This window comes from Crotalus tigris, unplaced genomic scaffold (assembly GCF_016545835.1).
Source record: "Crotalus tigris isolate CLP2741 ecotype Arizona unplaced genomic scaffold, ASM1654583v1 scf7180000024117.2648584, whole genome shotgun sequence".
NCBI lineage: Eukaryota > Metazoa > Chordata > Lepidosauria > Squamata > Viperidae > Crotalus > Crotalus tigris.
In genome coordinates, this window is record NW_024100394.1 from 945,335 (window position 1) to 968,753 (window position 23,419).

The window sequence follows — 23,419 nt, forward strand, 5'->3', positions numbered from 1 at the left end:
CCATCAGTGAAATATTAGTATTTCTTTGTATTATGTGTTTAAAATTATTGTTAAGCTTTACTTTCTATTATTAGTTTAAATATAAGTTATGTTTGTCGTAGCTGACAGATTACATCTCTATTCATCCCCTAACAGATCAGCCGTACTCATGGTCTCCAACTCAGCTGTCCTTCAGTGAGGAAAGATATTCTCCTGTTTCAAGTAACATGAAAGGATTATCTGGCGGGCGTAATCAATCACAATTATGTTCTGCGCATACTTGTGGTTTACCATCCCCTGAAGATTGTGAACACAGCCACGATCATCTTCATCATGGCCAGGAGTCAAGGCAATCGTATCTTCTCAGCCCAACTGAGAGTTGCCCAGTGGATCACCATCGCTGCTCACCACGAAGCTCCATCCATTCAGAATGTATGATGATGCCCATGGTTATGGGTGATCATATGTCCAGTAGCACTTTCCCCAGAATGCACTACACCTCACACTACGATACTAGGGACGATTGCACCATGTCTCATGCGAACACTAAGATTAACCGGATCCCAGCAAATTTGCTGGATCAATTTGAGAAGCAACTTCCTCTCCATAGGGATGGCTTTCACACTTTGCAGTACCAAAGGACATCAACAGCAGCTGAACAACGCAGTGAAAGCCCAGGTAGAATACGTCACCTTGTTCATTCAGTCCAAAAACTGTTCACAAAATCACATTCTTTGGAAGGATCTTCCAAGAGCAATGTAAATGGGGCAAAGGGGGATGGCCGAGGTGATGACCATCATCATGGACATCATTCTAAACATAGCAAAAGAAGTAAAAGTAAAGAGCGAAAGCCTGAAAGTAAGCATAAAACTGGAATGAGCAGCTGGTGGAGCTCTGATGACAACTTGGACAGTGATAGCACTTACCGAACACCTAGCGTGGTAAATAGGCATCATGTAGACCATATCTCTCATTGCTATCCTGAGGCTCTTCAGGGACATTTTGGGGATCTCTCATTAAAGACTTCAAAAAGTAACAATGATGTGAAATGTTCAGCTTGTGAAGGTCTTGCCATGACCCCTGATGGCAAGTACATGAAAAGGAGCTCTTGGTCTACCCTCACAGTAAGCCAAGCTAAAGAAGCTTATCGGAAGTCGTCTCTTAATCTAGACAAGCCTCTAGTTCATCAGGAAATAAAACCCTCCCTGAGACCATGCCATTATCTTCAGGTAAGTGTAAAATGTTGTTAATATTCTTAATTGAAGAGCAATATACTCTTTTAACATTTGCAAGACAGGATTCTATGGGCATTCTTTCCAGTAGTTTTTTTTTTTTTGTTAAATTTTGTAAAAATTCCTTATTTTTTTTCCAAGGTTCACCTACAGCTAGAAATAAAACATGAAGCAGAGATCAGAAACTGGTTTTATATAAGTTATCCATAACAAACTTTAGGTAAAAGTAAAACATAACTATTGTCATGGAAAAACCCAGTGAAAAAGATAAGAGACAGCAACACAAAACAATAATTCTTACTTTAAGATTCAGAGGTTTATTTCAGCAGTAATTTAGAACACACACATAAACATCACTTACATTAAAAACCCATTGCAATGAGGTCCAATGACATAGCAGTTCCAATAAGGACAGCTATAGGCCAGTGGCAAATCAATCAGCCCCGGTCCCAATCTCTTATACCCTTTCCCATCCTAAAACCGCAGACAGATGGTTAGCAATCTTACACATTCTGCTGACCCTTTGCTGAACATAACTTTCCACATACTCGTGTACATTGGAACTTACATCCATCAGCTACTTTCAGTTTCCTATTTCTTACAGTTCCAGTCCTTATGTTCTAAATATATTTGAAACAAGCAAGTTTAGCAAAATCATATTAAGTAAAATACAGTTGCAGTTTAGATTACAAATAGTTCCTTCGGATTGTAAAACTGAGCATAGCACAAACTTTGGTTCAATACTTTTCCATGAGGCCTGATTTAATTCACCTGGGCCTAAACCTTGCATAGAAGAACAAAAGCCAATATTTTTGTTTTCCACACCATCATAGTCCTATCGATATTTGATGGCCTTCTCAGAAGCATCTCGGATATGTTTTACTGGGCTTCCTCATTCCCCCCCCTTTCAACAGCACCTGCATAAGATAGCAGTGATGGTGGCCATAGGCCATAGGCCACAGGTCCTAGTCTTTAATTATGTGCTAACCAAACAGGGCAACAAACACTCTGCTTCTCCCTAAGGACTCTGAATGGAGCCTTAGTACCCTCAAAAATGTGTGAGGTGTGTATTTTCTTGCAGCTACGACCACCCAATCACAAAGGACTAACTTTGAAAGATGCTGATTGGCTGCACCAAATTCATGCAATGCATGTATAACAAATAATACTATTTCTTTATAAAAAGAAGAAAAAGAAGAATTGTGAGATTGAAAAAAACCTTATATCAAATTCTTTTCTGTTTGCCTGTTTTTTTCACTATATCCGATCCTTGGGCGCTTTTCCCCAGCTAGTTGTGAAACTTAGACTCAAAGTCATTGCTGCAACTTTTCTGTCCATTAATGCTTTATTTAGACCTCCCTTTAAAAGTGAGATTAAAGTTTCTTTGCATGCTCAGCTATAAGTGTCTAGGTTGCTTTAACACTTTTTCCTTTTATTAAGCTCAAAGAAAAATGACTACATTCAAATTTTATCAGGCAAAATAGTTTCAGTTAATAGGATAAAGACTAAAAGCAATATATATATATATATATATATATATATATATATATATATATATATATATATATATATATATATATGTTTTCTGAGGTTTTCGCGCCAAGACACTTCCAATTTTACGCAGGAGAAAACCCGAACAACCAAAGACCTACATGTATATATATATATATTTTCAGTGCACGCATTGAAGAACATAAGAACTCAGTCAAAAAAGAGGAACCAACATCTTCCCTGATCCAACACCTTAAAGCCACAGGACATGAAATTGACTTTAAAAATACCAGAACCATTGCCAAAAGTGTACATTTTAATAACAGAATAATCAGAGAAGCCATCGAGATAGAAAAACGCCCACACAGCATGAACAAGCGAAATGATACCTCCCGCCTACCAGCCATTTGGAAACCCGCCCTTATTGACAAACGACTCCCTAACACAAAAAATGATACCAGACCCACACTCACAAAAACCACACAGGATGTCACCACCACACATCCACGCAAAAAACAAACCCAAAGCCACACCGATGATGAGGCACGACCACAAACCAGAATGCATCATTAGCCACTTTAAACCCTCCAATCCATACATGAAGCAAACTGACACCCTCCATGAAGAGGAGACACAACCACGAACGAGAAGCCAAAAAATAGCAAGGCAGCCCAAAATCTTAAACCCCTCTGCAACTCAAACTAACCTGAGCACAACCAAACAGAACACTCCCCCAGCCAATCAGAGCACAGCCAAGCCCCTAACCATTCAGAACACACCTCCACCCAATCAGAACACAGCCAAGCTCCCACCCAATCAGTTCATACCCCCACTGGCAGTTAAAAGGAAGAAACAGCTAAGACCACACATTGCTGCTCAAAGCACGAAGCTGAAAACACCAGCCTGAAGATGACGAATGAGACTTCGTCGAAACGTTGCCAAGACACTTCCAATTTTACGCGAGAGAAAACCCGAACAACCAAAGACCTACATACAAATACCCGTGAAAACCTCAGAAAACAAATATATATATGAAGTTTTCGCGGGTGTTTGTATGTAGGTCTTTGGTTATTCGGGTTTTTTCCCGCATAAAATTGGAAGTGTCTTGGCGACGTTTCGACAAAGTCCCATTCGAATGGGACTTCGTCGAAATGTCGCCAAGACACTTCCAATTTTACGTGGGAGAAAACCCGAATATATATATATATATATATATATATATATATATATATATATATATATATATATATATATAGATATACACACACACACATTTAGTTGAATTGAGGAATTACATGAAAATATGTAAGCATAAACAAAACAAAAATAGATATCAAAATTCACCAGATATACATTTCTCATGTTAAAATCATATAATTTGTTTGGTCTTATCTCCTATTAATAAATTATCCATAAATTTGATGTCCTAAGCCAAGAAACATAGTAAAATCTTATTGTCATTCCTGTGAATGGCAGTTCAAAACAGAGCAGTAAGAAAAAACATATGAGCTGATTTTCCAAATTTAATTTAGGTTTCTAACATGAACATTATTGCCAAGTTTTATTAAACATTCTCTGAAATATTCATTAAATACAGAATAGACTTTTGGTTGTGTAAACCACATTAGAAAATAAAAAAATGAGTGACAGTTAAATGGCCTAAATCTATCAATCAATCAACTAATTAATTAAAGTTTTTTGTGAGGAAATATAATTATCCTATTGAAGCCAGTACATTTTCCTCTCTGGAGCTAGGGGAAGTTTAAAGGAGGATATTTTAGAAGAGAGTTAGAATGAGAGTTAAACACTATTTCTTTTGATTTGCTTTCTTTTTCAGCAGCTGCAAAAAACTGCTAATATTTTTAATTATATGAGATTGCATAATGGATCACACAGGTCATACTGAAATATTGCTATTGATCTTTATGTTAGAGATAATTCATTTATTATATATTTATTTTATTTATTTATTAGATTTTGATTCTACCTTTATTACTTTATAAATAACTCAAGATGGCAAACATACATAATATACACTTTCTTCCTCCTATTTGCTCCACAACAATAACCCTCTGAGGTAAATTGGCCTGAGAGAGTGTGACTGGCCCAAAATTATTTTATACACTATAATTTACTTATATTTTATAAATTTATATATTATAAATTATATACATTGCATAGAGAGCAAATTAGTCTATCTTTGAAGCATTGAATCACTGAATCTTCAAAGTGTTGTCTATAATACTGCCAATTTGAACAGAAAATATGTAAATCTTAAACAATGCAGCAAGTAGCTAACGTTGTTTAATGAATGAATAAAAAATAGATCAATACCACTTTTACTCGACTACTTCTAAGAAATATTTTGAAATGGATGTTCACTAACTGAAAGAAATTCATTATAATACATGTTTAAAGTTAAACCTCTTTTTAGTCATTGAATGGAAATCAATTACTGATTTTCTGTATTCAAATACTCATAAATGAATAAATTTAAATGTGTGTAAGGTATATAAGATTATTCTAAGAATATAAAAGCAAAAGGGGGGGGAGTAAAGAAAGAACATATTTATCTACAGAAGCCCTTAGTCTGTGTTCCTTTTGGATAAAAAAATAAATAAAAAGATAAAAAATAAATTTACTGGTTGCAGTAGAGATTAGGAGAGAATGAATAACAGAGACTTTGGAATCAGAGCTCAAGTTGCAATTTGTTTTTGGCTTAGTATGAAGTATGAACCAGTGCCTTATACTTTAACTGACACTTCCAGCGGATAACCCAGAAATAAAAAGCTTCGTTTTTCACCTGGCAGTTACTTCAGACAGCCACCATTCCTAATTCTTGTTCTCATCAGCTGATAGCTAGTTTATTTTTCAATAACTTCCAAAAATGCTCTCTGCCTCAGTCTGATGGAAGAGCATCATGCGGTAGTAGCTGCTGCTGCAGGTCTTGAAAGACTTTTGAATTGCCATGTATCAACTCTAAAAGAAGGATGGTTTTGGAAGTTAGTGCTTTGCTTTGCAGCATGCCAGGTTCCTTTATTTAATTAGATTTAGGCGCCATCTGACTCCAAAATGATTCTGGGTGGCTCATAATATAAAACAAACAATATAAAAACTAGACAAGACTATATACGTAAACAAAATAACACCCATCAAGACAATGGAATATGTATATGAATACAGGTAACAGTGGGGGGGGGGAGCATAGCCATCCTAGCCCAAGGCCAGGGAGAACAGCCAGGTTTGCAAGGCCTTCTGGAATGACAAGAGACAAACAAGACTATTTGAGTACACCACCCAGAGCCATTTTGCTTGTTTGGGTGGCTTTTTAAATCTGAGAAGGAGAAAGAAGAGAAACTTGATTGTGCACCAAACAAATTAGCAAAGTCAGAGACTTGTGGGGAAATTGGGGACAGGATGGTATGCAATGTCCCATGGGCTTTAAACATTAATTTCCATACCTTATTGGAACACGGTGACTAAAATCCTAGTGAACAAACAGAAGCTATTTTCCTGGAGTTCTTCTCAATGTAATTTGCTTCTCAACAGGACAAAAATTCTGAGTACAGGGTAAATGCATATTGCATAAAAATGTAGAATTAATGCATACAGGGATGGTGTGCATACATACATTACCTATAGAATACAGCTGGTAATTAGCCATACACTTAAAAATAAAGAACCCAACTATACTGATGCAGGTAAATCTTCTACCAGATAGTAAACTTAGAATATAAAAATTGCTTAATGCATTAAGCAGTGTGTGTACAAGGATTAAGTGTCTAATTCAAGAGAAGGCTTCTAAAAATATCAACATTTATAAACTCTACAGATGGAAAATTCAGGCTTTGGTTACTATTTGAACAAGCAGCAATAAGCATGTTGATGATTTTCTGTGTGTACATATGAGGTTTTGCTACAAATTGAAAGGACACGGAGAAATAAATCCAAAATGAAAATGCTTCCTTGTGCAACTGGCTATATGAAATGGAGAACCTGGAATTTTTATTCATGTTTCTAGAACAAAAGTTATCAGAATTAAGCTACAGAAGAAAAGGCAAACTAAAATGATACATCTTTACGCGCTAAATTGAAATTTCACTTCAGAGAATTGTTTTTCATAGTTTCCAAATGAAAGTTCTGCAGAAAGTAATCCCCTCTTCCCCTTTTTAGGCCTTTCTGGTGTTTTTTTCCACTTTCTGTTAAGCATTCAAGGCAGACTTTGATCTGCTTTTAATCGGGTTGTAAGAAGCCTATTCTACATATCACTCTATTACTTTAAGATGTACTTAAGCTTGCGGCAGTTTTTGTTGTTGTTTTAATTGGATAAGCTTTTTTCCCCCCTTTGTATCTTGTCAAAACCCATAGAGGCAGACTTTCTCCATCTGTTCAGCTCTGTTCTGAGATAAGTAAGATAACATGATGATGTGCTTTGTTTTGCAAACTGAAATTTTCTCATGATTTCCTGCCCCCCTTTTTTCCTTTCCATTCTTTTTCCATTCTTATAGATTTTAGAATGTTTTCACCTGTACACACATTAACACACAATTCTTTCATTTTACGTAGCATTGCTTCTTGGTTCAGGAGAGTGCTCGCCAAGAAATCAAATAGTTTCTAAATATATCAGTACAGCTGTATTTTAACAATCTTTATCAAGTGTGGGAGTCCACAGACGGTCATTACAATATATAATTATTGAGAATAGAACCAGTAATATTTAATTTAGTGAAATGTGGTTCACATCTGGAATTCTTGCTTTATCAAACACTTTACATGTCAAGCAATTCCCACTTTTTAAAGCTACTCCATTTCTTTCTCACCATCTGCTCCCCTGCTGCAATCCTTTCAGTAAGAGTCTTATACAACACAGTTCTGTATGTTTCATGTGAGTCTTCCGTAAGACAATGATTGGTAAAATGGTTTCCCAGGCATTTTTGGTATTATTTTGCTTTTTACCCCAGGTAAAGGTAGGTACTCCTCGACTTTCAGCCATTCGTTCAAAGTGTCTTATGTTTGTTTTCCATACTTAAGGAGTGTTGCAGCATCCCCATGATCAGGTGATCAAAATTCAGGCCTTAGCAACTGGGTTACTAACTTAGTAACTGCAGTGATTCACTTAACAGCTGCAGCAGGAAAGGTTATAAAATGGGGCAAAACTCACAACAACTATCATGCTTAGCAACAGAAATCTTGGGCTCAGTTGCGATCGTAAGTCGAGGACTACCTGTATGTATCTTCTCATGGATAGAACAGTTGATCTAGGAAGAGAAAACTCTCAAATGTGCCCCATGGGAAATGGTTCCAGAAGAGAGTAAGTAGAGAATGAAGGCTTTTCAGAAAGGGCATTTTAAGGAAGAACAAGGGAAACTATGGTTTCAGGGGGAATCTTCATAGAAAAGTAGGAGGCCATAAAATAATTGCCTCAGTTAATTTATGACATAAATTTTGCTTCTTCTGCATTGCTTCTTTTTCAGCTGTTTTGTTTGCTTAAAGCACAATAATATCTTGTCAAGTAATATTGTAATACTCTGACAGTGTTGTAACCTGGGTTTTTTCTGCAAGCACTGGGAAGGGATCTAATGTAAGTTAAATGACTTGCATTTGGATATTTTTACTCTTAGTGGTCTTAGATTCTGTAATAATAATAATAATAATAATAATAATAATAATAATAATAATAAGAAGAAGAAGAAGAAGAAGAAGAAGAAGAAGAAGAAGAAGAAGAAGAAGAAGAAGAAGAAGAAGAAGAAGAAGAAGAAGAAGAAGAAGAAGAAGAAGAAGAAGAAGAAGAAGACCCAAAGAATACCTAATCAAGAAATACCACTTAGAAACAAGGAAGATCAAGGAAGCACTGGAAATAATAAAGCAACAAATAACAGCTATAGCCAGGAAAATCAGTAGATATGAAGCTCGAATTGCAAACTATAGGCAGAACCTCCAATTTCAATCCAATCAGAAACGTTTCTACCAATCCATCAATGGAGAAACTGCAAGGAATCAGTCAGTACCTGACAAGGAAGAAACAGTACAGTTCTGGAAGCAGATATGGGATAACCCAAAGAAATACAACAAGGATGCGGCTTGGTTAAAAGAGGTGGATGCAAATAAAACAGAAGTTGAAATGAAAGAACTAGCAATAACAACAAAAATGGTAGAAAAAAGAGCAAAGAAAATCAAAAATTGGTCAGCACCAGGTGAAGATGAACTGCATGGGTTTTGGTTGAAACATCTAACTGTTATACACCCACTCATTGCCAAGCAGTTCAACAATATACTACAAGGAGGAGAAATTGAAAAGTGGCTAACAACTGGGAAAACCTACCTAATAATGAAAAATCCAGCAAAAGGGGCAACACCAGGTAACTACAGGCCAATTACCTGCTTACCAACAACTTTCAAATTACTAACTGGTGTGGTAGCTGATGCAGTACAACAGCATCTAGTTGAAAACAATCTCTTTCCACCTGAGCAGAAAGGAAACCGCCCCAATAGCAGAGGAACAAAAGATCAACTCCTAATAGACAAAATGATCTTGGAAAACTGCAAGAGAAGGAAGACCAACCTGAATGTGCATGGATTGACTACAAAAAGGCATTTGACTCTCTGCCACATGATTGGATAATAAAGTGCCTAGAAATAACAGGAGTCAGTAGAAACATCAGAAAATTTGTGCAAAGATCGATGGCACAATGGAAGACACAGTTGCAGATCAATGGTGAGAGGCTGGGAGAGGTTAATATCAAGAGAGGAATATTTCAAGGAGATTCATTATCACCATTACTATTTGTTATTGCACTGTTTCCTCTGTCAACAATACTGAATAACTCAGGACATGGCTATCAAACATCAAAAACATCTGCTAGACTATCCCACCTCCTTTACATGGATGATCTGAAGCTGTATGGAAAAACATCATCTGAAATAGAATCGCTGCTCAACACTGTCCGTATATATAGCCAAGATATTGTAATGGAGTTTGGCTTGGACAAATGTGCCACACTTACTATCAAACAAGGAAAAATAGTGAAAACTGAAGGAATCAAGATGCCCCACGAAAATAACATTAAGAGTCTGGATGAGGAAGAGTACTACAAATACTTGGGTATCCTTCAAGCTGACAACATCAAGCACACTGAAGTCAAGAAAAAGATTAGAGGTGAATACATCAAGAGAGTGAAGAAGATCTTAAAATCCAAACTCAATGGAGGAAATACCATAAAGGCAATCAACACCTGGGCAATCCCAGTCATTAGGTACACAGCTGGAATAGTGGACTGGACTCAAGCAGAACTAAAAGCAATGGATAGGCAGACCAGAAAAATAATGACAATGAATCATGCCCTTCATCCACGCAGTGACATTGATAGACTTTATCTACCAAGGCAAATAGGTGGGCGTGGAATGCTACAAGTACATCAGATGGTTGAAGAAGAAAAAATGGCTTTGGAAGAATATCTGAAGAACAATGATGAAGATGCACTGAAATTAGTATATCAGGAAGGCTTACTAACTACTGGAGAGACCAAACTGGCCTACAAGAAAGACCAAATGAAGAACAGAATAGAGGCATGGGAAGACAAAGCACTACATGGCCAATACATTAAAAAAATAGCTGGGAAAGCAGATAATAATAAAACCTGGCAATGGCTAAGAGCAGGAAAATTGAAGAAAGAGACCGAGGGACTAATTCTGGCTGCACAAGACCAAGCCTTAAGGACAAATGCATACAAAGTCAAAATTGGGAAGACAGCAACAGACAGTAACTGCCGCCTATGCAAAGAAGCTGAAGAAACAGTGGACCACTTGGTAAGCTGTTGCAAGAAGATTGCACAGACTGACTACAAGCAGCGGCATGATAAAGTAGCAACAATGGTGCATTGGAAGATCTGCAAAAAATATCATTTGCCTGTAAGCAAAAACTGGTAGGATCATAAAATAGAGAAAGTCATAGAAAATGATAAAATTAAACTGCTCTGGGACTTCAGAATTCAAACAGACAAGCACCTGCAACATAACACCCCAGACTTAACAATTGTCGATAATAAAGACAAAAAAGTCTGGATAGTGGACGTGGCAGTGCCTGGAGATAGCAGAATAGAAGAGAAAGAACTGGAGAAGATAACAAAATACAAAGACCTACAAATATAAATAGAAAGACTGTGGCAAAAGCAAGCAAGGGTAGTACCAATAGTCATAGGCGCCTTGGGTGCAATCCCAAAACGACTGGAGCACCACTTGAACACCATTGGCATTGACAAATTTGCTATTAGTCAATTGCAAAAGGCGGCCTTGCTAGGAACTGCTTCCATCCTGCGATGATATCTGTAATACCATCAAACATCCACATCTGTCTATCCCAGGTCCTGGGTAAGGACTCGATAGGTAGACAAAATGCCAAATCCAGTCTGAACATCTGGCTGACTGTGCAATGATCCATAATAATAATAATAATAATAATAATAATAATAATAATAATAATAATAATAATAAAGTTGGAAGGGACCTTGGAGGTCATCTAGTCCAACCTCCTGCTCAGGCAGTAAACCCTATACCATTTCGGATAAATGGCTGCCCAGTCTTTTCTTAAAAACTTCCAGTGTTGGCACATTCACCGCTTCAGGAGGCAGGTTGTTCCACTGGTTAATTGTTCTAACTGTCAGGAAGTTTCTCCTTAGTTCTAGGTTGCTTCTCTCTTTGATTAGTTTCCATCCATTGCTTCTTGTCCTGCCTTCAGGCGCTTTGGAAAATAGTTTGACTCTCTCTTCTTTGTGGCAACCCCTGAGATATTGGAACACTGCTATCATGTCCCCCCCATTAATGTGTATATAGTGTGTGTGTGTGTGTGTTGGTGTAAGTATGCCTATTAGAAAACAGCAAACAGGAATAAGTGTTTAATTGAGGCCAGAACCAGTTAGAGACTACAACTATGTATTGGATTAAGGACCTGCCAAAATTCAGAGCTAAAAGCTAAGTTGGAACAATTAAACATTAGTCACATGCATGGACAAAGTGTTGTATATAGCAATATAGGTTCACAGTATATTTAATAATATTGTTTGATATTTCGTTGTAAAACTTCAATTTATTTGGAGATGTTATTATCTGAATGATATTAATGTTTTCATTTGATTACCAGATTGCAAATTTAGATTTCCAGTGCTAATACATCAGGCTTATTAAGGTTTCTGCTAAATCAGACAGGTGTTTCAGAAGTTTCTGTTACGTTGGTCTTCTTTTTTTTTAGCCTGTTATGTAGAACTAACATCATACCCCATTCTTTAGCAAATACTTCTAGTTATCAAATGCTTTTATAATATACAACTTTATTTGTTGCCTGTCTCAGCTTCAATTTGATCAGAAATCATCTTCTTTTAAGACACTTGAAGAATCAGGGTGATAGTTTTTCCTCACTCACTTTGACTGTATGCTTGATTTTTATTTTTGTTGGGTGAACTTAGCCATTGCTATTTATAAATCGAGGTTTATGTCTTGTAGCTAACTGTGCTTTCTCCAATAAATATTAAACAAATCATGGTTCACCACAAAGTGCAAAGCAAGCAATAGCTGCTATAGATTACTACAGCACACCATCATCTGGTAAACAATCTTCTGCATTTGACCCCAGTCAAATATCATTAGAATGTTGTACTTAGTTAATAACTAAACTAAAATCTATCCTTTTGGCAATGTCAAGTACTTAGTTGTTATTTGTAACAGATTGTTTAAAGGGCCCCACAGCAATGTCAGATTTATTTCTGTTTTGTGCTTGTTGTAATACCTGTCCCAGGTACCTCAAGATGAATGGGGAGGTTACCCTGCTGGTAAAGATGAGGAGATTCCCTGCAGAAGGATGAGAAGTGGAAGTTATATTAAAGCCATGGGAGATGAGGAAAGTGGAGATTCTGACACTAGTCCCAAAACATCACCAAAGGTAGCAGTCCATCCGGAATCATTGTTAAAATCTATTGGACAAAGAGCCCTTGGTGACCACCAGAAGTAAGCCTCGCAAAGCTTTTTCCTATTTTATTTTTGTGGGTTTCATTTCTTTCTACTATTTCTTCATCTTCTACTTCAGCTGATAATGTTCTAAAAATAATATTGGTTGGATATACACTTTCTCAGATTAAGCTGATGCTTTTTATTGCTGGCGGGAAAATGATTTCTTACTCTATAACAACTGGCCATTGCATTTCTAAGGTACAGGATGAATGCCTATTCAGTATTCAAAGTATAAAACACCTGAATGTTGGTCAGTTATTTTGGAGTACGTTAAAAAATGCAAAGTAATGAGGACGTAGTCACCTGACCATGTTAACATGCCATCCACCATTCCTTGAATTGGCAGAAAAGTATGCCAGTATTACTACCAAACCCCATTCTATCTCAGTAATGAGGCCAAGGAGTAGAGTTGTCCATACTGTTTTAATGCAGAAGAAGTTACAGAAAGTGAGTAATGGCTTCCCTATCTTGTTCCTCCCCACCAATCATTCTTCTTAATGAGGTATAAAGTGTGGGTGGGTGCTTAGTGTTTAGTCACCTTTCAGTTGCCTAATTATTGGTTGCAAACATAGAGATGCTCCATGCTTGGGTCCCATCAGTTGGGAATTTCTGAAAAAATGCCTACTATTTTTCAGGTATCCAAAAATAGATTGGCTGACAGCACATAAGGCTGGAAGAGGGGTCAAGTGTGAAGTAGCAGAGAGCCATCAGTAATGAGCTAAGAGTCCTGAGAGACAGAATCTTTCACATCAAGATTCTATGCACCAGTGTATCTAACCATAGATATGGGGTTCACACGGAATCTTTTGTTACTTTGAAACCCCATGTCACCATCAGCTTCTTGCTTATATAACAGCGAATAGTAATTTGACAAGGAGAGTTTTAATCCTCTCCCAAGGCCCTGACCGAACATCCCATTTTCATCCTAGAATAGAGTCAGAATATTTATTCTGTAAAACATTTGAAAGTTAGATGAAGCAACAAACCAAATTAAGTTAGTCAACCAGTTGCAGAGAATGCAAGTGAAGGAAATCCTCCTTTGCTATCAGGTTTTCCTTGACTAGGAGAAGGGAAAATATACAATCTTAACAGGCTTCTTAAGCCTTCATTGTTTTTCTACTTCAGTTGAAAGGTGAAATGGTATATACATACATGGTATATTATTACCATGTATGTATATACCATGTTACATGGTAATAATATACATGATATATTATTGCAAGGCTAAAGGGAGAGATGGCTCTATAGTTACAATTTATTTTTCTCTCCAAGTTAACTGAACCTCTTAAATGGAAGACAAATGTGGTCTGACCTGTGGTGTGCAGACAATACAACTTTGTGTCTTTTAAGAAGTAATAATCAAAAAGTATATTTACAAGTCCAGCCCTCCCACAGATAAGCTTGCCAGATACTTGGAGATTCTTTTAGCTTTGCCTTGGAAAAGTTCTTTCATTTCTTAGCTGCTCATTGGGGTATACCGTCAAAGGGTTTCTGATCTCCGCCTTTCAAAGTATTCCAGGAAGTCCTGGTCATACACTCTATTTCTATATCATTTGTGACATTTAAAAACCATAGACTTTATTGAAGAAAGAGGCTTTTCATTGTTCAAGGACCTTTTATAAGAAGCTAGGATGAATGGAAGGTATTCATGCATCCACTGAAATCAGTTTCTGAGGCATTTTTTAAATGAATATTAGACAAATTAGCCAATGCTGGTAGTCTGTTAATGAGGAAAAATCTGTCTGTTTCGAGAAGATAAATTGTGTTGTTCCTTAAAATTGATTGAACATCCAATACAGGGTCATCAACAAAAACAATAATTACCAATTTGAAAATTGTCAGTCAATTTACCACAAATAAGTCAGATATTCATGTAACAATAGCATAAAGGAAGTTCAGTTAACTGCAGTGAAGAAGTGGATTGCAGGTTTGTAGTTTTAAGCTTTACAAAAGTCAAAATATTAATAGGAAAAAGGAAAAGTGTCTGAATTCAAGTAATATCCCACGTGAGGCATTTTGAGAACTACATTACCTAGCACAACAAGCAAGTTATCTAGTCTGCGTTATCTAGTAGTCTAAGAAATCAGATTACTGCTACGTTAAAATATTACATTGTCTCAAAAGTACCAGGCTTTGCTACATTGCTTCTGAAACTGTATTCTGGAATCAAGTTTTTGCTTGATCAAGTCTTTTACATGTGTGTAAAACTCCACAGAAATGTAGGACAAGCTGTAAATCTGCTGTGATCATGAACTGGTAGCAGACAAGTGGTTTAGGACGTCTGTCTGTTACTTTCAATCCTCGAATTTAGTCTTTAGCCTTATTTTCTTTTTTTTAATGAAAAGGAACTTTAGGGAGTTGACCAGGTAATTGGTGAAGGAGCATTAAACACAGGAGAAAAGATGAAAGAAATGAGGCTCTCAACCATTTGTTTTCAGAAGGTGGGAATTATTGGCCACCCTTTATAAATAACATTACATTTTTCGATGACGAAGAAATCTGAATCCAATTATCAAGCATCACTTGCCCACCTGTTGCCTGCATAATCTTTGCCTGGCTGGGAAAATCAAGAATAGCAGATTTATATGCATCCCTCAATATAAATTGATCACCTGCTCAGTTGCCATCAGCCATGTTCTCCAGAATGGAAGTTAATGAAGTCTCCTACTGCCTTGATCCTGAATTAGCCTTCTTTTCCAGCGTTTCAGTTCCTCCACTTCATCTGCGCAGAACTTTCACAAAGTCTTTCCAGTGCCACAAATGCTTGTATTGGCCAAAACAGTTGTGGCAAAAGTAATCCTTGTAATAAGTGCATTAAAAAAGGTCTTTCAGGAAAGAGTGTCACGGAGAAGACCTGTTACAAGACAAAAAGGCAGCCCCTTCACGAACTATGTTGTGGCAAACTTACAGTAGATTACTTTTATGTTCCAAATTATTATTTTTTTCCAAATGCCTTGGGGAATAAAATTGGTACAGAATATATTAATCAATATCTCCTTCCCTACAAAACGAAACAAAACACAGTTGTTTAATTTTTCAAAAATATTAATTAATTAATGGGTTCCTCAAAGACAAAATTTAAATGTACTCTTTTAACTGAGTCTCAAAGTATTCAGTTGTTTGCATGCCTCCCTGTTAAAGTTTCATTGATTTTAAGGAAAATAAGTGATACAGCTGTGTTTATCTAATGGTTCATTTTATTGGGCTCAAAATCTGACCGACCATATTAGCCCAAAATTAGAGGGGCATGATTTGCTAAAGTTTGGAATGCTTATAAATTATTTGCAAAGAAAAGGACATTATAAATAAAATGATGCTCAAAGCGTATAAATATCTCCAGATAAAAAGTGTTATTATCCATCTTTTAAGTTAGCTGCTTCTTTTATGAATCTTATAGTATAATTTCTCCAGAAAATATTCAGGTCCTTTCAAGTTCACTTTATTGTATCTGAAGTATTTTTTCTACATTTGCCTACAGCTTTATTTCTTTTTCTGATATTTTTAATGGGCACTTAGTGACCAGCGAGTATTAGAAATCATAGCCAAGATGCTGAACATTCATTTATGCTTGGCATGTTGCTTTAGTTTTGACATGCTCCAAGAAATTCACTGAAATTGCAAAGTTAGCCAGAAGTCCCCAGTTCTTCCTAAGTTCTATCAAACTTAGGGGGCTTTAAGTGGAATTCAGGTTGCAAGACTTCAGATGATCACAAGAGGGCATTGAATAACTAGGATTTTCTATAGCTCTTTGCTGCCAGCTATTGTTAATCCCAGTATTTACAATTCAGGTCTAGGTGGCCTAGTAAAATAGCAACTTGAACAAACATCTTCATAGCTTAGATGCTCTGAATGATAATTTGTAAAATGGAGGATGTGGTAACTTTCATTCTGATGGGAAGCATCTTGCTGAAACCACTTGATCTGAATCTGCTTTGCAGCATTCTGGTTGCAATTCATAATAGCAGTTATGATGCCTCATAATTCTCAGTATATATTTGGCTTTCAAATTTTAAAGACCAACCGCCTCTCTGAAACTGGTAAAGTCTGTTCTCTTGAGATTGTATTATTGATTTTTCCATCAACAGAGGAAAAGGCTATGCAGAGAAGTATCCTCAGCCACTGCTTTGCGGATTTCTCTTCCAAACTATGTCTTGTTGTGTTCTTATGTTTCACTAGAAAAGACCAGACTGATAGTAAATGAAGAAAGAACCAAATGGCACTTGCTGATCATATAGTTCTTTCTTTCTATATGACAGTCTCTTTGATCTTTCTAATATCTGTATGGGTGCATGCATGCGCCATAGAGAGAAAGGAGCAATCCTAAAGTTTTTCAGAGAGATCTGAAGAATCAGGTGATGCTAAGGACTGCATGGAATTAGGTTTCCATTCTAGAACAAGGGTTAGTAAAGGCCAAAATGGACCCAACGGTGATAGAAGCACCCAGGGCTATGACTCCTAAGCTGGGTGAGGAGTTATCTGTCCATCGGAGCTGTCTGTCCATAAGAGTGCAGTGCTAGGAACAGCTAAGATATTGCACAAAACCTTCAAACTCCCAGGCCTCCCTCTAGTAGAGGCCCCGAGATTGAGGGAGATGTATACCAAGAAGGGATTTTGTTTGGGGAGGGTTTTTTTTAATCATGGTTCATACATAACAGATAGCTCACGTATAGTTCATAAAATACCTGAAGAGTTAAAGATCACCTTCGTCTCAGCTCCTTACATTTCCTTTATTTTGACCAGTTTGAAAATCTAAGCTTCTTGCCTTGTTAATAAATTTTTCTAACAGAAATTTTCACGATCAGCAATCTAAGAAGAGAACTGGAAACTATAGAAATAAGAAAACAAAACAGGGTAAAATCATTATTTTAACCTAAGCTATTCTGTCAAGCAAAGATAACTTTAATCTTTGACATTTAATGATTTTTCTTTTACTTGCCTCAACGGTGGGTTGTAATTCCTACATACTAATTGGCTCCCTTCTTTTATCATATAATACCCAGGTATTTAAATGAAGATTATTTGAGCTGTATTTCTGACAAAACCAGAATTTTAAGCTTTGGATTGAATGGCATGGCTGTGCAGAAAAGAGATGGCTTATTTTTTTTTCTTATATTCAAACCCAAAGTAGTTTTGAATGAATTTGAAAGTATTGAACGGTTCCAATATAGCTTACATGAATTAGCAAATGCTTAATGTGAACAGGTTTTCTTTGTGATGTGCACTTTTCCACCTGTCCCTTGCTTTGTGGATTGGAAACAGATTGCTTCTGCCACACAACAGTTGTAAAATAGATATGGCAAGGGAAATAGCATGATCTTCTGTCATTTTTTAAGAACAGTCTTTTCTGAATTACTGTACACCCAAGTGTGACCTGTGTATTTTCACATCAGTTTTCTAAGGTACAATTAAAAGCTCCTTCAAATCATAGTCTTCCTGTGACTTAACAAATGGACTTCCTTTCTAGGCTAGCAAATATAAATGTTTAAAATCAAAAGGGTAGCCAGATCTGTAAAACTTCATTTAATAGAGTCTGGCTTATGTTATACAAGCATGAAGATCTGTTCAGACCTTTTCAGTAACAATAAAATTGTTAAATAGAATTAACTGTATAAGGCAGAATTTTAACTGAATAGATTTAACCATATAAGACAGAATTTTGATATCCTGATTCTAAAATTCTGTAGCTTGATAGGAGAATGGGAACTCAATTCTCGCATGGCTTTAAGAAATATTATTAATTGAGATAATTGCTAAACGTCTGAGATCACTTTCCCAATGAGAACTTGTTTAAAAAAAAACAAGAAAAGGAACTAAAATATATTTCAAACACTTAAGTACTTATAAGTATGTCTGTCATGCTAGGTGATTTTCCATTCTTAACGTGCTTCTAAAATGACATGTGTTCAATTGTTTGAAAGGCATTTAAATTCCATGAGAAATTTAAGTGTTTTTTAATTTGATTTTGTTGACAAAATTGCTAATGTTTACACAATCAAGTGCATTTTAGATACATAACTCAGGAGGCTGTACATTCCTTGGTCTAAATTTGAACTTTAGAGATATTAAAGAAACCTGTATGTAACTTATTTCCAGAGCTTGAAATTCAGCCTGCCTATACAATCCTTTGGCAGGGTTACTGCAATTAAGTTTATGAAGAGAAGAGGGATCCTTTAAAATTTTCCTCCCTTATTTCTCCTAGCTTGACTAACATTTATAGCCTCAAAAGCCCTTTTATGGCAGCCTTACCATTCATACCTTGATGTAAGACACAGTGTGTCTTATACCAAGGCAGGACTTATAACTAGGTTTTCATACTAAAACATCTGAATATTTCTTTTTACTCTCTCAACAATCCATTTCCTATTAAGTAAACCATTGTTCCCCTACCATACAAATAATGTTAGTTGATCTCCAGTATTAACCATCTTATTCCTAAAAAAGACAGAAGCAAGCAAACAAACAAAATGTTAATCTTACACTAAGGCCTATGTCTATTTTAAAAAAAGATATACTCTCTCACTCTTTATATTTATATTTATATTCCAAATATAAATCAAATTAGAGTCATTGGAAAACTGATTAGATTTATTTGCACCTTATTCTGAATGCAGGGTCATCTATGATCCACTTTTGGAAAGAACATACCATTTAAATGCTCCTTCCATAATAATGTGTCTCTTTTAAAATTATTTGATTTTCCAAGTATACGTGCTTTAAAACTAATACATCTCATCCCTATATTTGAGGTGTAAGAATTTGCTAGATTAACATTATTAGAAGTATTGGAACTTCTAAGAAATGAATAACATGTTTCAGGGTTGCCCATAAGCTTTTCCATTCTTGCTTATTAACTTCCCAACACTGGCCTCTTACAAATATGTGAGCAAAAATGTTATTAATTAATAGAAGCCAAAGAACTAGCTATGCTTTGTCGACAGTTGACATTAAAAACACAAATCGGTGATGCATCATTTGGAAATTCTATCATAAAACGCTTGATGTTTCAGGGAGATGGTATTTAACAAGTTCAAATGTACTTGACAGCTAGGTCTGTTATCCATAAATCCTCTTTTCTGACAATGGTTGCTCAACAATGACTCTTTGAAGTTGCATTTTATGCTGTCCCTTGAAGAAGCAAAAGACTTCTTGTCCAATTATTTCTGTCTCAATTGGCAAACTCTCTTTCATACCGGTAGCATTGTCAGTCTCTTTTCTTCATTGGTTGACAACATCAGTTTTAGATTGGCTTTCCAGGTAAGTACAGTTTCCAAAGTGGATTTGTCTTTCTGCAGAAAGACATTTACATTCTTCACTTTCAGTGACACCGATGTTCAGAATATATTGCCAATGTTAAAGATGGCTTTGGGAAGCAGAAAGGCAGCTGTAGCACCAAGAAGCATTAGTGCAAACTGAAGCCCGTATATCTTTGATTATATTTCTGCTTATTCTTCCCCTTGACAAAGAGCCAAAGGTGTTTTCAGATTCATTTTAAATAATGTGGTGGGCTATGATGTGGTAATCTGTGATTCAAATTCTGAAAAATCACATAAACAGCCCCAGACAGAGATTGAGATTACCATACATAAAAGATAAATGATGTGTGAATTTATCCTAATTTAAGATGCTTTTGGTGAAAAGAGAAGATAAAACGGAATGCTGTAGCTACAGTTAGCAATCCGTCTTAGTGAGGAATGTCTACTACTGACTTATATTTTGCATAAACAGAATAAACTAGATAGGACACATATAATATATTGAAAGAGTTTGCTGGTGATCAGGATATTTACAGAGAGATTGAGAAAAAGTCATAGAATAAATGAGGCGTTAGCTTTGACCTTTAAGCCATAGATAGTGTCAGCTCTCTATAATTCCTAACATTCAATCTTAACTGTATTATCCAAACATAGCAGCCAAGTGTTTCATTGTTTATCTAATGTTCATCGGTTATCAAATGTTTATGATTGTTTTACAGATCTGAATTTGCAGAACATTATTTTAAAGAACTCATAATTTTGGGCTTTTTATACCATTGTATTTTAAAAAATCAGATGGTATGAGTACATTTGATAATTAGAGAAAAGTAAGACAGTGTTTATATATATTTCTTAAACTTTTCCATTTATTCTTTTATTTACATCCTGCACTTTTGTGTGTGTGTGCTTTCAAGTCAGTATTGACTTCTGGTGACTACCTGGACTAGCCTCTGAGGTTTGATACTTTGATACTAATATAACTAATGCAACTAATTTGGAATAAAAAGAATATTCTAAACTATAAAATATATTTAAAAAAAAAACATAAGTCAATTAAGAATTAACTCTGTCTTTTTGAGATGAATCCTGGAGTCTAAACAGAAACACTCTTTCTATCAGATGGCTCTAAATGCCTAAATAAATCATTATTCATCTTCCAATTACTACAGATGTTTTCCAGAGAGTAATCTAGTGATTCTGATCATCTTAACATATCTTATTCACTTAAGGCTTAATTATGTACATGTCTGGGAATGCAGATGACCTCAGAATGCATCCTATTATGAACATAAGAAAGTATAAAAATAAAAAATTTGTTAAGTTTGAGGCCTTCTTGCAACAATACCAAGAAACGTCATGATGATGATGTTGATGATGATGATGATGTTGATGATGACATAGATATAAAGTTTATATCTTACCTTTTCTCCAGCAGTTCAAGATATCTTAATTGGGATTATTCCTTCATTTTATATTTATAACAACAATCCTATCAGGAAGGGTGACCTGAGAGTCACTCACCTAACTGACAGTCTTCCAGTGAGTTTTCATGGCAGAAGGTTGACTGTAATTAGAATATAGTATATTCCTGTCTTAATTAGTATACTGCACTGACTCTCGTGTACCCATTCAAGTGGTATTGAGAGACAGAATGCTTTTAATATATAGCTACCAAGTCTGTTAATGATTGATAGTCTAATCCCATCATAGTTGGTCACCATAAGAGCAGTATTTTTTTATTTAACTATGTACTAATTAAATAAATGCTCCCGTTTTATATCGCTTCCATCACTCAGTTTCATTGATGAGTCCAGTTATCAGAGCAGGAAAAAAAATCTAATTATGTTTTATCCATATAATGTGTAATTTTATACATATCTATCATATCCAACCCACTGAAATGTATTTTCTGAATTAAAAAGTTCAAACTATAATGGAATCAAAAAGCATTACAATATTGGCACTTTCTTTCCTATAATTTCCATCGAGATATTGGGCTTCATCATAGCAATACATATAGACTGGTATTCTCATTATGCTTTCTGCGACAATTCTACAATTCTATTTTAGTCAGTCCATTATCATCCCTGATCCCATCAGCCTGTAGGTGAAGGTAGACTATTTTGTCCCAATATGCATTGTTCTGACTCATCTTGTTAATATCTGTTCTCTCTGTTTGAAGATATCCATTTGCAATTGATTATTGTTCCTTTTTTTATTCTAACTACCCTAAATAATTTAGCATCACCAATTTGGTCATCTCAGTGCTTACTTCTGACTCCAGATCATTTATGAAAAACATCAACAACACTAATCCCAATATTGATCTTTGCATCTCTGATTGAGAGAACTATCCGTTTATTCCTACTCTCTGCTTTTTGTTCTTTAACCAGTTACCGATCCATAAGAGTGCTTCTTCTTATCACATGACTGCTAACTTTGCTCAGGAGTCTTTGGTGAGGGATTTTGTCAAAGCCTTTTGAAAGTTCAAGTAAGCTATATCTTCTGGATCACCCCTATCTACATGCTTGTTGACACTGACAAAGAACTCTTAAAGGTTAGTGAGAATAGGACTTATCTTTGGAAAAGCTCTTCTTTAGCAACTTGTTCTAAAAGCTTACATTTCTTTTGTGCAGCTGTGCTTCCATTTTATTGTCATCCTTTGCTGAGAAAACTTTCTTGTCAGTTATAACTTCCATGGTAATGCTCATTAACCGTGCTGGTTACCACGTAGGTTTGGTAGTATCTTTACAAACTGCAGCACATAAACAGAGAGTTGTTGTATATTATTGTATATTTGAGAAAACTCAAAGATTGTAGAAAGAAATTCTAAACTCAAATTATATTTAATTTCCTTTTTAATTTTATTTCATTACTTTCCTCTCTGAAAACAAACATTAGTTATTTTCTACTTCACAATTTTCTACTTATATATAAATGTGGCTTTTTAAAAGCAATGTCAATAGATGCAGCATACCTGCCAGAGCCTCTGGAAGCATGTTTCTCGTATTTCATCTAAAGTGCTGCACTTTTTTCACTGTTATCTCTTTGGCATGTTTCTTCCTGAAAGATGCTCCTTAGTATTCCCCAGAATTCAGTTTAGCAGTGGCACATGTATATGTTTGAATTCTAGTACTCTGGGCTCTTTAGGTTTAAGCAGAGCACATTCATTCATTCATTCGTTAGATTTCAAAGCTACCCAACTCCAACAGACTCTGAACAGCTTAATTTTTTTAAAAAAAAATACATAATATAAGAATATGATCACCCAAAGCTAGCCATACAAATAACCAAAAGTCACCAGGCTCTTCACAAGTATTTTAACCCCAAGCTTGGGAACAGAGTCAAATCTTCACAGACCTAGAAAACATTTAAAGGACGAGAACCGTATATATCTCTAAGGAGAGTGCTGTTTCAGAGGGTGGCAGCAGCAACAGAGAAGGCATATTTCCTCTATCCCACAGG

General features: G+C 35.8%; 1 protein-coding gene across 1 annotated transcript in view; it reads left to right on the forward strand.

The window, feature by feature from the left end:
- The window catches only part of DLGAP2 (DLG associated protein 2), a 358,902-nt gene that overhangs the window by 268,298 nt on the left and 67,185 nt on the right, over positions 1-23,419 (forward strand). Inside the window, exons 5-6 of the mRNA XM_039322598.1 lie at positions 136-1,208; positions 12,490-12,698. Of these exons, the coding sequence (XP_039178532.1) occupies positions 207-1,208; positions 12,490-12,698 (1,211 nt within the window). The 5' untranslated portion in view covers positions 136-206. The remainder of the gene's footprint in view (positions 1-135; positions 1,209-12,489; positions 12,699-23,419) is intronic.